Source organism: Phascolarctos cinereus, unplaced genomic scaffold (assembly GCF_003287225.1).
Source record: "Phascolarctos cinereus isolate Bilbo 61053 unplaced genomic scaffold, phaCin_HiC Scaffold_5;HRSCAF=322, whole genome shotgun sequence".
NCBI classification, from domain to species: Eukaryota; Metazoa; Chordata; class Mammalia; order Diprotodontia; family Phascolarctidae; genus Phascolarctos; species Phascolarctos cinereus.
The window spans coordinates 431,886,164-431,902,794 of NW_027555958.1; the positions used below are offsets into that span (position 1 = coordinate 431,886,164).

The 16,631-nt window shown below is 38.3% G+C and overlaps 1 protein-coding gene across 14 annotated transcripts in view; it reads left to right on the forward strand.

The window, feature by feature from the left end:
• Positions 1 to 16,631, forward strand: part of ADGRL2 (adhesion G protein-coupled receptor L2) — a 229,873-nt gene that overhangs the window by 172,791 nt on the left and 40,451 nt on the right. For 7 of the 14 annotated variants that reach the window (XM_078156538.1, XM_078156544.1, XM_078156545.1 and 4 more), the window contains exons 5-10: positions 887 to 1,687; positions 9,722 to 10,018; positions 10,633 to 10,736; positions 11,631 to 11,813; positions 13,134 to 13,172; positions 16,035 to 16,218. In XM_078156538.1, the coding sequence (XP_078012664.1) occupies positions 887 to 1,687; positions 9,722 to 10,018; positions 10,633 to 10,736; positions 11,631 to 11,813; positions 13,134 to 13,172; positions 16,035 to 16,218 (1,608 nt within the window). The remainder of the gene's footprint in view (positions 1 to 886; positions 1,688 to 9,721; positions 10,019 to 10,632; positions 10,737 to 11,630; positions 11,814 to 13,133; positions 13,173 to 16,034; positions 16,219 to 16,631) is intronic. The other 7 variants (XM_020988684.2, XM_020988667.2, XM_020988673.2 and 4 more) reach the window with 3 other exon arrangements.

Consider the following 16,631-nt stretch of genomic DNA (forward strand, 5'->3'; position numbering starts at 1 on the left):
ATCTCATAAGTGCACCTCCCAGGGAAGTCGACTGTTTGCAATAAAAATTTGGCTGTTAAAGCAGGTGGTGGGCTCTAGTTCCCGAAGTCCTTAAGGATGGGGGTGGGGGTGGGAAGGAACCTTCTCTGTCTCTCTTCCTACTGTACCTCTCTTTTTCTCACACCCTTGGGTACTTATTTGTTATTAATGTGCCATCCTGCCTGGCTTCCAGAACCCTCTCCATAGCATGCCATGGTTACAGGCTTTCCTGGTCTGTTTCTTTCACTGCTTTGGTTATGTACACTCTGCTCCTAACTGCATTTTCAGTATACTTGTATTTTATTTTTACTTTCTTAGTAAATTAAGACCCCTTCGTTTTAAGCCCCTCTCCTTAAATTTGAAGACAAATTTTTTTGTCTTCCTTTACTGTTTTTGGGTTGGGTTTTTTTTTTGTTGTTGTTGTTTTTAGTTTTTGTTTTATTTGGGGATATCACTTTGGGGACTTGAGAGGAGGTTGGTGGGGGGAAGGTGAGGAGTCTGGACTGAAATAAATACTTCCTGTGTTGCAAGACAGTAGCTAAAAGCCTTTGATGCATAAATTGCTAAAGCCGAAGATTAAAGTGCAAAAGTAAAATGCAAATAATTGCAACTTAATTAAGAATGCCATTAAGCTTTGGTTTGAACTGTGAAAATTGTCCCAATCCACTTTCTGTGTTGATACATCGAACGTGGTAACTTTTAGAAAGGTGGATGGTACTTGCATCAGTTTTTTGAAATGAGCTATAATTTCATGCCGCTGAAATGAATCTTTCCTTCCTGGTTCATTGTCATTATATCTTACACTTGTTTACCTTTATGTATTTTTTTTAACTCATTATAATTCTTGTCTTCTCTCTGTGACTGTTAGTTTTTGTTTGCCCTGGGACGTTGAAAGCAATTGTGGATTCACCATGTATATATGAGGCTGAACAAAAAGCAGGTGCTTGGTGCAAAGACCCTCTTCAGGCTGCAGATAAAATTTATTTCATGCCATGGACCCCATATCGTACGGACACCTTGATAGAATATGCTTCTTTGGAGGACTTCCAAAACAGCCGCCAAACAACAACGTATAAACTTCCCAATAGGGTGGATGGTACTGGGTTTGTTGTCTATGATGGCGCTGTGTTTTTTAATAAAGAAAGAACCAGGAACATCGTGAAATTTGACTTGAGGACTAGAATTAAAAGTGGAGAGGCAATTATAAACTATGCTAACTACCATGATACTTCTCCATACCGATGGGGAGGGAAGACTGACATCGACTTAGCTGTTGATGAAAATGGTTTGTGGGTTATTTATGCCACTGAACAGAACAATGGAATGATAGTTATTAGCCAGTTGAATCCATACACTCTTCGATTTGAAGCAACTTGGGAGACCATTTATGATAAACGTGCTGCCTCCAACGCTTTTATGATCTGTGGAGTCCTCTATGTGGTTCGGTCAGTCTATCAAGACAGTGAAAGTGAAACGGGCAAGAATGCAATTGATTATATTTACAACACCAGATTAAACAGAGGGGAATATGTGGATGTTCCCTTTCCCAATCAGTACCAATACATTGCTGCAGTAGATTACAACCCAAGAGATAATCAACTTTATGTGTGGAACAACAATTTCATTTTACGATATTCTCTGGAATTTGGTCCACCGGATCCTGCCCAAGGTAGGAATGCTTGTTTATTGATAATTACGTGGGGCTTTTTTACTAGTTTATTTAAACTAACATATTTTAAAATATGCTTCCATTTCAGTTAGTCTGTTGAGCCTTATTCTTATTTTTTTTCTTTCTTCATCTTTCTTCTCTTCCTCCTTTTCTTCCTCTTTTCTTTTTTCCTCTTTCTTCTCTACTTCTTCCTTCTCCTTTTACTCCTCTTCTTCCTCTTCCTTTTTTTCCTTCTTCCTCCCCTCCTCCTTTTCTAACTGTATTTAAACAGTTTGCACTTAGTAGGTTCTCCATGAATGCCCATTGAGGGAATGAATGAACCGATATTGTCATATGTCACAGTGCGCTAGAGTGGTATTTCATAATCTCATGGGCTGTTTTTACAAGAAAACAGTAATATGATAGCTATGACAGTAAATGTCATGTTTTTTAAACTGGTATGAGGCTTTGTCCATAATACGTTTTATCATGATATGTCAGTGTAGTTGTTCTTTGCTGAAAATAAAAGAGTTCATACATTTCAAGCTAGATACCTGTTAGCTTTGTGCTTTCCTACCTGACTTTTGAATTGATTATAATCTACGTGCAGACCTTTTAACTTCCTGGCGCCAGTGGTTGAGGGAAATGTGTGTTAGGGAGTCTCAAGAGATTTGCAGAGTTGATGTGCATTGCCAGGCATAAGTGTTCTTGCAGTCCCAATCACAGTCTTCTGTGTCTGCTTAGAAGGAGGAAAAGTTTTTCCAGCGTCTTATCAGAAGTGAGTGACATACAATTGTATTTTCTTGTTTCTTGTAAATTAGTGGTGACTGTAAATCATTTTCCTATTAGTGACTAGATGAACCCAAAATAATGACTTGGAGAATGCACATGAGAATAATAATATTCATAAGAATAATTTGAACCCATCTACATTTCAGTTATACACTAGAAAGTGCTTCAACTGTTAACATGCATCTGTTAGTCCTGCATGAAACTGTTGAAGTGGATGAAGTGATCAGAACAATGCCTTTTCACTAAAATTAAATTATTTTCATGACATGGGAATTAATAAAATATTCTTTTATATGTTACACTTATATCTTGCTTGCACAGTATTTTTTTATTCCAGCTTAGCTTTGAATTTATTGAGTTAATTCAAAGTTTTGATAATTTAGTTATTTGACATTTTGGAAACAGAGGAGAATTATTTAAAGTTATTTATAATTAGGATGGAGAATTTTTTTTGTTGCCCAATAAAACTTTATTTTTTTTTTTAAGTTGTCATAAGAAAATTTCCTTTTAAATTCTGAACAGTGTCATGGGATCAGGACCTTAAAAGGAAAAGACATAGTCACTTCTAGTTGAATTTCTAATTTAGGGTCATGAGAGAACCCGGAGTCTGTGTCATTTCTTGTAACAGGGACAGTAATGATGTATTGACTTGTTCCCTGTGCTCTCTGTCTCTAATCTGTGTCTGTCTTGACTTTGTCAGCTCCAAGCTGCACCAATAACATCCCGCTGCTGAATGTTTCAACACTTAAATCTTCCTCCTGGGTAGAAAGGCCACAGTGACAGTGTCTGAATCATTCTCTTAAGTTAATTTTATATCTTGCTCCTCAGACCAGAAATTTGGATTGTATCCTTGACCCCAGTTGTATGGGATTGATGCTTTGGTGGTGTGGTGGCGATGTGTTTTTTTTTTCCCTTTTGCTAACGTAAAGCATTCCTCATTTATAAGTTTGTCAAAAACCACCAGGGGAACATAGTTAGAATTTGACCTTACAGTGACCCTCTGCCTCATTTATACCTTTATCATTCTGTCAGCTGTTGAAAGTTGTATCTTTGAAGGAAGTGAATCTCTGGGCTTCTGTCAGCCAGGAAAACATGTTGCTATTTAGAATAGGTGGGACAGCAAATGCTTCCAAGGCTTGGAAATAAACCTGATTAGAAATGTCTCTTAAGTCAACTTAAAAAAAAAAAGAGCATGATGTCCTTGGTAGAGATGGAGAAGTCTCTGATAACATGCATTTGTTTTAAGGAGCCTCCAACAGCTCAGAAGAAAGGCCACTGCCTTTATGATGGTCGTGAGATACTGTAACTTTTCTGGGTCAGGGTAGACAGGAGAGCAAAGTCAGAGTGAGTTTATGAGTGGTTTGAGGCAATTTTTGATGGTTTATATTTGTATCTTCCCTTCGAAATCCTTCAGTTCTTGCCTTCCCCCATCTTTCTTTTAAGGTATACATTGAGGTTACATTTAAACATTCATTCGTGCTTTCACTGAATTAGCATTTATTAATTGCCCAGTATGTGCTCAGTATTGTACTGAATATTGGTATACTGGCGTGAACAAAGATGGAAAAAAATGCAAGTATTCTGCCTTCAGGGACTACACCTTCAAATATAGTGGGGAAAACAAAACAAAACAAAAACCTGTTGTCTTGTCCTGGCTCTTCAGAGATGTCCTGGTCCCTTTTCTACTGCTTATCAACTATGTCACTGGATGGTGTCCCCACCTTTCTCCTTTCTTTTTAAAATATTAATTCTGTAAGTGACTTTGAGAGGGAAATAAATACTATGGCTTGGTTGTGGAATTTGAAATAAAATATCCCATCCAGTTCTTAAACCTTTCCAAAGGAGGTTGTTTGCTTACCGGTTTTATTATTTGATTCTTAATGATGCCAAGATTTTTTTTTAATATGTGTGTGACATAAATCCCCCCATCACCCCTGTTTGTCCTGTTTTCCGTCGCTGAAGCTCCCCAGAATCCTCGTCAGTCCCTGCCAGGTACTCTGGGATAGTTTCAGGCCCCATGCTCTTTGGGATTGCCATTTTGTACAACCATTCCAATTTGGAACTTGAAGTCAGCCACAGTGAACCTGAACAGCAGTTTGATCAAAGCAGCTGATGAAACTGTGATGGGAGAAATTAGGTCTGTGCTCTCCCTGTGCAACTAGAGCTGGCTGCCTTGAGTGCAATTCACTCGGAAGTCATCTGTGTTGGGTCTGCTGCCCTGTCTCACAGTAGCTGTGGCCAGAAGGATACTGAAAAAACAGTTCACTCCTTTTAAACTTTTAATAGGGACCCTTTTGCAAAATGCTAGTTTACTGTTTAAAGGACTTTTCCTCCGTTTGTTTTAAGGTAATCTTCTCCACCTCCATTCTTAATAGCAAAAGTGTTTTGTTCATGGTTTCAGACATGGGCCTTTCATTTATTGCACGTTCTCTCCTTTTGAGTTTTTGACTCTGTTGTCTGTTTGTTTTCCTATTGTTTATGTTAGCAGTTTTCCTACTCTGTTTCTCCAGTTTTGGCCTGTTTTCAACTTCTAGCTAAAATATTATTGCTCTAGAATAGGTTTACAAAACAAATAACAATTAAAACCCTCATTTCTCTTTTTTCCTTTTTATTTCGAATAACTGTAGATTTACTTCATCAGGTCACATGTTTGTACTGCAGACATATGGAGGGGATCATATCTTGACTGGTTTTGAATTTCCCTATTTTTCTCAGCTAAAAAAGAAAAAAAAACTGTTACAAGTATTTGTTTTGTACCAGCTAAGAGGTCATGTATTTCAACTGTGTGAGAGGGAGAAAAAAAGGAATTTTCACTAAAAGTTATGTATATTTTATTTTTAAAGAATTATAATGTAAATAGCACAAATGTCCATTTCTTAAGTCATTCTTGTTCAGTTATTAAGTGCTCAAAAAAAGTGATCATGACTTTTTTAAACATAATAAAGAATGGATAACTTAATGAACACTCATTTTAGCTTTATGAAGTATAGAAAAGACACCCAGCCAAAGTCCATTCTGTTAATAATAGGTTAAGTTCAGAGAAGCAGAGGAGAGAAAATTTGAGTACTGTAATATTTTTTTAAGTATGTATTCAATTCAGTTCCTTCAGGGAAAAATTGATGGCAGATGCCAATATCTCAGTTACAACTACCAAAATAAATCTACCCCAACTTATAGATGATAGTGAATGTCTAACTGCCAGGGTCCCAGTTAAATGGGTGCATTAGCTTAACGAATTTTACTCTCTCTTCTCCATTACTGCTAGGAGGGAGTCAAAAAGCCAGTTTGTTCCCCCTGTCTGGAAGCTTGACTAACTTGGCGATATTCCTAAGTGTGCTTAGTGTATAATACGCTTCTTCACAGGTTTGGAAATAAACTTCTTCAGCTCTGTGGACGAAGGGAGCTGGTGAACTGGGTGATCTCCAAGGCTCCTTGCAGGCTTTAAAATTCAACTGCACTATGATTTTGTTGCAAGAGGAAGGGCAGGTCTTCATGTTTTCTTAATGGTCCTTATGCTCTGTTGAGAAGTTTTACCATATCTCCCATTTATTCTCACCAGATATCAGACGTGTTGTCCTTATGAAACCATTTAGTGATAAATTCTGGCCTGGAACTCTGCATTCTACAGCTATTTACCGACTTCTAAATGTTGAAAGCAGCCTTAACAACAAGAGTAAGCAAGGTTTAAGTACAGCAAGTATGAGGAATAAGCTTCTAACTGGACATGCTTTACACAGACCCCTTTAAAACAATCTAGGAAAAAATATTTACCCAGTGCTAAAGTGGGAGACAAAGTAATCTTGTCTCTACCTGGATTTTTTTTTTAATTCTGTGGATAGTGTTGAATGTCGAATCATGAAGTCCTGAGTTCAAATCCTCCCTCAGAAACTTACTACTGGTGTGACAGCCTGGGCTAGTCATTCAGCCTCTTTCAGCCTCAATTTTCTCATCTGTAAAATGAAGATAGTAACAGCACCTACCTTACAGGGTTATTATGAGGCAGAATGAGTTAACATGGAAAATGCTTTGTGAACCTAAAAGTTCTAACATTATGAAAAAAATTAGATACGATAGCTTTCTTGTCCAATTTTTACACTGTTGACTTGCACGTGCTGTAACAAGTTATGCGGTGGGGATTGGGGGGAATGACTCTTTGTTGCCTGGGTAGTTGATTCAAAATGAGTTTATTCTTCCACTAATTAGCTTGTCTTCATGTTACCATCATAGAAATTATAAATATTTAAGTGATTTACTTTTAATACATTATACAGTCTCCTTAAATGTCTTTTTTCTTAATAGAAGAATTAGTGTGAAAAACAGAAAGAGGTAAAATTATTTTATAATACTGGGTCACAGGAAAAAAATAGAAAAATAGCCATAGTTGAACTCTTTTGGGTTTCCTGAAATGATACCTAAGTTGTGATAGGGATAGAGATTGGAGATTTCTTTGCTATAGGGAAAGTTAGACAAGGAAAGACTTTCCACCATTGAGGTCCATAGCCTGTGCAACATAATGTGCTTGAGAAGTTGCCTTGAGTACTGGACAGTTGAGGACTTTGCCCAGGGTCCACAGACACTCTGGGTCAGGGGGCAGTTCCCGAACCCGAGTCTTCTTGACTCAGCCACTCTTATGCTCCCTTTCAATTTATGCTGATTGTCATGAATCCCTTTATTGATGCTTTTTTTTTTTTGGATAAGGATACCAGCGATGGAGGAGCTATGAAAAATTAGGATGTGATAATTAAATTATAGTTCATATTTCTCCATTGCTTTTGGGTTTACACAGTTATTTGTACATATGCCTTCTTATTGTGAGGTATGTGCTGTTATTATCCCTATTTTGCTGATGGAGAAACTGAGACTTAGAGAGATCTAGTAATGGCTGGCAAGTGTCAAGGCAGCATTCAAACTCAAACCTCTTCACCTTAGGGCCTTGCAGGAATGCTGATGGGAATATTCGTTAGAAGTACATCTGTCATTCCCTAATGTACTAATAAAGAGAGCATGTCATGGGAGACGAGGAAATGTGACGGGATGAACCTTTTGCCTCTTTCTCTCCCCTTCTCTATCCCCTTCTCTCCTCCCTGCACCAGCGCCCTAGATGAGCAGCAGTTACTTGACACTTCTGCAAAGATTGTGATGTTTTTGACAAATGTTAATTGAGAAGGCACTGAAAGCCTGACTGCATTGTAATCAAAAGAAAATTACAGAGGTTTCACAAGATGTCAGGCAAGTGCTTACAGAGGAAGATAGACAGGTTTGAATCGGTTCTTGAAGCAGCTGGCTAGGCATGAAGTTTGACTCAAATATGGAGGCAGCACTCAAACAGTCAATAAATTATGTTCTGGAAATAAAACACATGCTCAAGAAGTTTCTGTTTTGAGATGGAGAAGGAAAGCGGAAGCAACAGTATGCACTTACTGTTAGTGAAAAATGAGACTTGGTACCTAAGATCCCCAAACAGGTGCGCAGAGAGATTTTTTTTTTCCTGATAAATTCATTGTGCACTCCTGATAACTTTCTTGATATAATCAAATCTGTGTTCACATTATTTTATTAATTTAAATATCTTAATTAAATGAATTAATTGAAATCAGCTGAATTAAATCAATTTAATTCTGGGCAATTTTAATCTTCTAGTTTGGACTTTTGGATTTTTTTACACTTGTAATTTTCTGTAACATGACTTTCTTAAGCAGGATTTTTTAAAAATAAAATAATAAATATGGCTAGAAAAATTATCTTTTTCTCAGTTTAATAATAATAAAAAAGCAAACATAAACATAATTGCAAGGACTTTTTTTCATGTATTTTCGTAGAAGAATTTGAGAGCCAAGAACATTCCTATTTCCCCAGTGATGACAAAAATAATGCACCGATGAATTTTTAGCTTTGCAGTGTTTTGTATCTAGCTATTTCTGACAGTTTGAAATTACTCTTGTAGGACTAAAAATAGCTTTGCTTCACTCTACCTGCTATTCCAATCACATGTAGGTTATAACTTTTTTTAATTTGAGAAAATAAAACATTAAATGATTTCATGTTTCAGATATTTTATGCTGTTAAGTTTCCCTTTAAACTTTTTAAAGGACCCCATACCATTTGCATTTGGATTTCAAATTCAAGATAATATTATCTTGACATAGTAGAATAAATTATAAACTAGCCCTGCCTGGATTTAGTTGTTCCTTCATTCCCATTTTATCAAAACTAAGAATGTTAAAGCCTGAGATGATGATGATGATGATGATGATGATGATGATGATGATGACGATGATGACGTATAGAAACAGTACAGGCTTGCTAGACTTTTCTTCTGTTTGCATCTAATCAAGCGTGCTGGAATTCTCTCAAGCAAGAAGGACTGCTGGTGGGAAGAGCTAGTTACAGTAATTGTTTTCCTGCAAGGTGTAGAATGGGTGACTTAAGATTTTTTTTTAATGCCCTAGTTATGTAGGGCTCAGATTTTGTTGATACATCATATTTGATTGTTTACTAAACAGGAGCTTAAATTACTCCATTATCCACTCTTTCTAGGCTGAATGGAATTTGGTTAATCGTGTTTTTCGTCATTGTCATATACAGCGATAATTCCTCCTGGGTTTTAGAAACACAAACCTCACCTTGTGTTAGCAAGAAGTTACAAAGAGGTGGCCCGAAAATAGTCATCCATATTTGACTAAGAAGTAAAAGCCTATACAAAGGTGCTGTGGAGCATATTAACTTTAAAAGACTAAAAATAGGAGTATGAGACCATTAGATAAAAGAATAGCTTTGAGTCCAGAAGACCTGGGTTCAGGTTTTGCCTGTGACCTATACAAGCTGTATGATCAAGGGCAAGTCATTTACCCTAGTAATACCCTAGTCAATTCCGTAAGACTAGAAATTTAATTTAAGTGTCCCAGGCTCTGTGTTAGTACACTGGGATACCTCCATGCCAGTGCAATTGTAGAATCAGCAAAACAACAAAAACTGGTGTGTTCAAGTCAGAAGCACATATAAGTTATTTTAGAGCAATTCAAGGCTCTAGTGAATCCAGAAATCTTACCAACATGGAGACACTCATCCGTAGCACATCTCTTAAGCAGTCCACCCATCCTGTGCCTTCTCATTCTGTGTAACATGTATCCACGTCCTTCCTCCGCAATCCGTATTAGAGAATAATTGAATTAAATTGTCTTTTTTTTTCTTTGACTAGAGCTCTCGGTGATTCTTGTGAACTTTTGCAAAATCGGGATTAACACACTCATCTTTTTTCCATAGTGCCTACCACAGCAGTGACAGTAACTTCTTCAGCTGAGCTGTTCAAAACCACAGTGTCAACCACAAGCACTCCTTCACAGAAAGGCCCCATGAGCACAACTTTAGCTGGTGGAACAAAAGAAGGAAACAAAGGGACTAAACCACCTCCAGCAGTTTCTACAACCAAAATTCCTCCTGTAACAAGTATTTTTCCCCCGCCAGAAAGATTCTGCGAAGCTTTAGAAGCCAGGGGGATTTGGTGGCCTCAGACACAGAGAGGAATGATGGTTGAACGGCCTTGTCCCAAGGGAACAAGAGGTATTTCCTGTGAAATGTATATGAAAAAAAAAATGTATATTAAAAAAAATTCATTAAAAAAAATTTTTTTTAAATTCATGTATATGTGTGCATGTGTTTGCATGTATATACATATGCACACAGAGTTCTCAGTAGGTGCTTAAAGCATCATGGAATGCCCCCATTTTGGGAGGGCCACCGCCATATTTGTAAAGTCTGATGATACAACGTCTGCGGGCATCATTTAGATTTTAATCTGTAGAAGGCCTTTGAGTACAGGCCATGTATGCCTTGAATCCTTGAGGACCCAGGTTATACTTGATATTTTTGCCCAAGGACTATAGTAAAGATTGCTTACAGCTGCCTTTGTCATTACAAGCCCTACTTTGGAGAAATTCCAAGGAAACATGGGGTTTTTGGTTGGTTTGCTGCAAATGTCTGATATTTCTACACCGACTTTATATTTACTGTTTGTAATCTGTGTTATTCCCTACGTTTTCGTCAGTTATTGTCAACTGCCTCCATTAGCGTTTATTCAAAATTTAACACACAGAGCGGGAACAGCAGAGCTGATTTCCTGAATGCATGCAGAAAAATGGTTTCAATTTCACTGTTGTTTTCGACATCTGTTGTAGGAACTGCCTCGTATCTCTGCGTGGTTTCCACCGGCACATGGAACCCTAAGGGCCCTGATCTTAGCAACTGTACCTCACACTGGGTAAATCAGCTGGCTCAGAAGGTTGGTTGGAATCTTTTAATATGATACACACTGGTGATTAAAGGCTTTAACTTCGAACATAAATAATTCAGCTTAGTATGTTGAAACCATCTTTATTGCCCTTTGTTCAGTTTAAAAGTAGAAGAATTATGCATAGTTTTTGTCTGTGAACTATTTATTGAAAGTTAAGCCTGCGTGTGTTTTGGGGTATATTCTTTACTAAGTTAAGCTTTTTAATGCATGCATGCTTGCTTAATTTCATTCGTGTTTAGCATGTTCTGGGTCGGGTTTAATGTTCCGAAGATGAATTCTACGTAGGCCTAATAAATCAAATAGATTTAAATGTGCAACTGAATTTCCAGAACCCAAACAGATGTTTAGCTGGCAGATGATGATAGAACAAATAAAATGCTTTTAAGAGGGCATTATAAGCAACATCCCATTTACAGCATATTGCAGTATCACCTTTTGTTTTCTTTTTCCTCCACAATCAACCTTTGTGAGGTAACAAAAGCTAGGCAATCGTCATCTGTCCCAGACCACTTCAGTTTGACTTTTAAATGCCTGCAACACTCGTATGAACCAGATTTCTGTGCTTCTCAGAATAGCAAGGGGGAAAAAAAAGCCTAAAGGTTTTGATGAAATGGGAGCCCCAGCCCCAGTTTTCCAATCTGATTTCAGTTTGAGGTTTGTTTTTTTTTATAATGCTTGTTAAGAAATTTCTATTGTGTGTCAAGGATCTAAGAACCTTTCATCTTCCCAGATAAAGAAAAAGTTCATTGGTCTCAATTAGTTGCAGATTTTGACGTGTGTGCAAATGTGTGTTTTGCCACCACAAAGGTATGCTGGGAGTCAACTTGGAAGCTGGGAGCAGACCATGGGCTCCTGCTGAGATAATATAAATTGTCATTTCAGATCCGAAGTGGAGAGAATGCTGCCCTTGCCAATGAACTGGCTAAACACACCAAAGGACCTGTGTTTGCTGGGGATGTGAGCTCATCTGTGAGACTGATGGAACAATTGGTGGACATTCTAGACGCGCAGCTGCAGGAACTCAAACCCAGTGAGAAGGATTCGGCTGGGCGGAGTTATAACAAGGTATGGAGGGGGATCTTGTCGTTTTTAATTAGATATTTCCTATGGTGGCTTCTCCTTCTCCAAGCAATTTGCTGCTGAATAGTCTTCCTCTTCTCTCTCCCCTCTTTAATTCTTATTTGCTCCAGTTCCCAAGAAAGAATTATGATTAAAGGGAGGACAACAGGACAGCAATATTATGTAAATAATGTCAATTAGATTATGGGAGACCTCTGTTGCTGACAGGCTTCAAAGACTAGATTCCTCTCTTCAGAATGCATCATGTAGGCATTAAACTGGCAGACTTTTCAAGCAGTTGTTGTCATTTATACCTGCCTTTTCTTCTAGCCTCATAAGCAGACTGTAAAAAATTGTGATTTTTATATCTGACTAGTAATCATTATATTAATGTTTCCAATGACAACCTTTGGGAATGGAACTTAAATTTTCAGTTTTCTACTCATTATTTTAATGGCATCAGATGAGTTTTATTTTATTTTGATCTGAAAATAATTGGTTTAGTGCATGTCTTTGTCCCCTTTCGTAGAATTAGTGTAGAGAAATTGATATGAATCCTAAGGCTGGGTGGGTGTATGATGCTCCCTAAAATTTACAAGGCATTGAAGATTGCGCATTTCTTTCCTTCAGTGTGAATTCCTGCCCAGAATTTCTATACCTCTTCATTTAGTGTCCTAGAAAGAAAGCAGCATGGTAACAATAACAACAGCTAACATTTATATAGCCCTTATTATATGCCAGGTACTAAGTGTTAAGCATTTTATAATTAATAAGTCATTTGAGCTTAACAACAACCCTGGGAGGTAGGTGCTATTATTAGCTCCTTTTTACAGATGAGGAAACTGAGGCAAACAGATTAAGTGACTTACCCGAGATCACACAGCTGGTAAGTATCTGAGGTTGCATTTGAACTCAGATCTTTCTGATACCAGGCCCAGCGCTCTACTGACTGGACCACTTAGCTACCCAAGTGATATAGGGAAACATGATATAAAGGCAAAAGAATGCTGGTTTGGGAGTCAGACGAATTATGTTCAGATCTTGTCAATGCCATTTACCACCTGTGTGACCTTGACAAAGTCCCTTTATCTCCCTCTGCCTCAATTTTGAGGGGGTTAGATTTAACCTTTAATTCCCCTTCCCACTAAAGGAGGACCACTAGTGGTGGATGGTCTTATACTCAGTGAAACCAGATAGGATTGCAAAATTACCATACAATTTGAGATTAACTTGAAAGTTAAAAAAAAATACATATCTATGTATTTTGGGGGCAGCTTTGTAGAGATGTTCGTCTAACCTCTGATTTTCTTTTCTCTTACTAAAAAGCTCCAAAAACGAGAGAAGACATGCAGGGCTTACCTTAAGGTATCTCTCCTCTGCTGTCACCCTGCTTTCTCCCTGCGTCAGCTACCTGCCACGCTTTATCATCTTGCTGCATGATCCAATGTATTTCAGTCTTTGATAATTATGTATTGTGCCCCCTATCAACTATACAAATGTTGGCTTTGCACAGGTATAATACTCTCAGAATAAGCAAATAATACTTTTCTTTTTTTTTGCAACATTTCTATTTATCCAAAAGTACAAGAATATTAATGAAAATCTTCTGAATTGGAAAGTAATAGTACAGTCCCTTTGTTTCCCAATGGTATCCTTGTGGATCGAACTACAGCTGGCAGTCAAACAGCCATGATATCTTCTTGGCAGTTTATCGTATCAAAGACTGTATGGTCATGATTGTATGTGCATGAAAATGTCACTGCTTTCTTATTTCTGTGAGATGCTCTTAAATGAAACAGCTTTGGTCTCAAGATTTTTAAGGGTTAATTCCAACGATAGCTTGTGTAGGAGTTGGGTAAACTGCAGATGAAATATGAATATTGTGACAATTCCATTAGTATCTGTTTAAAGGTGCTTCTTGCCAGTCTGAGAGGGAAAGGAATAGACTGTTTGCTTACACCAGCCAATTGATATGCCCATGGTCAGGAAAGAGGACAGATCTAAGTGGGGCAGTCAATGGGCTTTCATTTTGTTTCATGTATTCTTGGAATTCCTTTCCTTAGGGGACAGGGGATCCCCTAGTTTTTGTACATCCTCCTAGGAAACACAATAGTGGCCACTCAAAGTTCAAAGGACATGCACCATGCATGCACACACCCATGTTTAAACACCTTGTTCTCTCCCTTCTATGGTACGTTAGTGCAACAGAGGTTACTCAAATGTCCATGACTGCACTGGCATTTTTTGGCATGATCTCCAGTAAGAATGGCAACCAGCCAGATAGGATTAGGCTTCGCTGGACCTGAGAACTTTAAAAGAAAAAGTGGTGGGAGGGTCTGTTTTTAGGTATTAATGTTCTGAATGTCCCTTTTTAGCGTGGCTAATGGGGGCAAAGAAATAACTGCTGAAGTGGATAGAATTCTTCATACTTTAATTTGCAGTTCACCTTTAAGGTAAAAGTTTAATGTATGAAATGTAATAATTGGTATGTTGCCCAGAACACATGCCTCATTGGGAAAAGTAGCCTTTTTTCCTTTGGCAGGGAGAGTGTCTCAGGAAAATGATTATGCTGATCATTTTGTTTCCACTAGAGACATAGGCATGTTAATAAATAAGCTGTACCTGAAATTAATAATAGCACGTCAGGAGCACACTTTGTGGCAGCCTGAGAAATCCGAACATGACCTTCGGCCCTGACCAGTGTCACTTTCAGAACATCCCACATGAGCTTCTGTGGTTCAGATAAAACAAATAAAACTTCTTCAGTTATAAATCAGAAGCTGACTTACACTATGCAAACGAAGTGAGTTCCCACTTTGTGACAGAGGATTCGTTTGTACCTCAGATTAGAGGCTCCAATATGTATTTCTCGGTGACTAATGAATCCAGCCTCAGCAGACCGATTTCAGTTCCACTCCACTTAATGGCTGCAAGTGGGATCAGTGTGAGCGTTCTGACTATTCTGTCTCCCATTAGAGAGCAGAGTGGGGTGGAAGGAGCCTTTCATTCCACTACGGAGTATGTTCCACCTGCCGCAAAGGTCTTGGTAGCTCACAAAGCAGACAGAAAGAGGATATTAAGATGGATTAAGCTAATTAATCTTGTTCTGGCAGTAGTCTCCACTAACATTTTCCTATGCATTTCAATGCAGTATTCCCAACCACTTTTAGAGGGTGGGGTTCTGTTTGTATGCTCTGTGCTCATTCCGCCCTCAGCATTAGTTACTTGATCAAACAGCTCACAGACACATGATGACCAGGTAAACGGGGCAGGGATTCACCGGTGCACTGTTACACTATGCATCAACAGGAGAGCCTGCCTTCAATTGATTAACTTATTAGTGTGATTGATTGGGTTATTTTATAAAGAGAATTAAAAGATGTCTCTTTGAATTTCTGTTCCCCCCTACCCACCCCTACCCTTGTATTTATTGTTACTTTTACGTTTTGCTGAATTAACCTCCACATGAGATTTTCAGCATGGTCATTTTCATGGACTTTCATTCTTCTCACACACTTCCTCCCCTTTCCCCTCCCTAATTCTTTAAATTGCCAGTTTAGATTTTGACTATCCTGTTTGTTCAATTGATTGATTGCCTTTGTTCACTGACCACTGTGCAGGAATTGTAGTTAAGATTTGTAGGATTTGGGCTCAGGATAGTATAGTAAGTTGGGAGAGAGAACGTTCACAGATCATTTACACACTCTAAAACCACTTTGTCTCATTAGTCTTTGCTAATAAACAGATGTGCCAATAAACACAGTTAGTGGGCCACAGTTTGGGCGAGGTGTTATTGTCAAAAACAGCATATTATCTGTTCTTTCCCACTGTCAACAGGAGGCCACTCCTTAGTCTCAAGTATCTTCTGTCCAGAAAATAAAACCCTTTACATTATATGTAAGATTAAAGCCTCGGGCAAAGTCATTGGCACGAGGTCTTAACATTTTTCTGCATTTTTTTGACCATGTTTTTGTGTGCTGTATAAATAGAAATAAATCAGATATCTACATTTACATTTCACTACCAGTGTGACATTCTAGTAACCTTTTTAAATAGACCTGTTTTGAAGCAGTTAGGTCTATTTTATGTTAACCAGGTGTTCTGGTATCTTTAAATCAGAGTAAATCATCTTGACAGCGGAATATTAGAATTGTCACAAGACAGCGCTAGGAAATCTCCTCAGTGCCAGAAGCAGTCAGCCTAATGATAGTTTTCTAATGGATGCAGGCAATTGTTGACACAGTGGACAACCTGCTGAGACCTGAAGCTCTAGAATCCTGGAAAGACATGAATTCTTCAGAACAGGCACATGCTGCAACGATGCTACTTGATACACTGGAAGAAGGGGCCTTTGTCCTGGCTGACAATCTCTTAGAAGCAACCCGGGTCTCGATGCCCACAGAAAATATTGGTGAGTATTCCTGTTGGCATGTGGAGCTTTTGCCTGGGAGATGAACCTGGGTGGAAGGACTATGTTTTTTGGTATTCCCTACTTGCAAATCTTTTTAGTCAATTTCTTTTCTTTTCTTTCCTCTTCTATCCTCCTCTCCCTTATCTTTTCCCTCTCTCCTTCCTTCCTTCCTTCCTTCCTTCCTTCCTTCCTTCCTTCCTTCCTTCCTTCCTTCCTTCCTTCCTTCCTTCCTTCCTTCCTTCCTTCCTTCCTTCCTTCCTTCCTCTTTCCCTCTTCCTCCTCCTTTCCCTTTTTGTTCCCCAAAGAAACAAAAGTAATAGATAGTTGAAGGCAGAGAGTATTTGGTTTTTTGTCTTTGTTCCTCCAGTGCCTGGTGGCACCTAGTAGGTGCTTGATGAAAGACTTTTTTAATT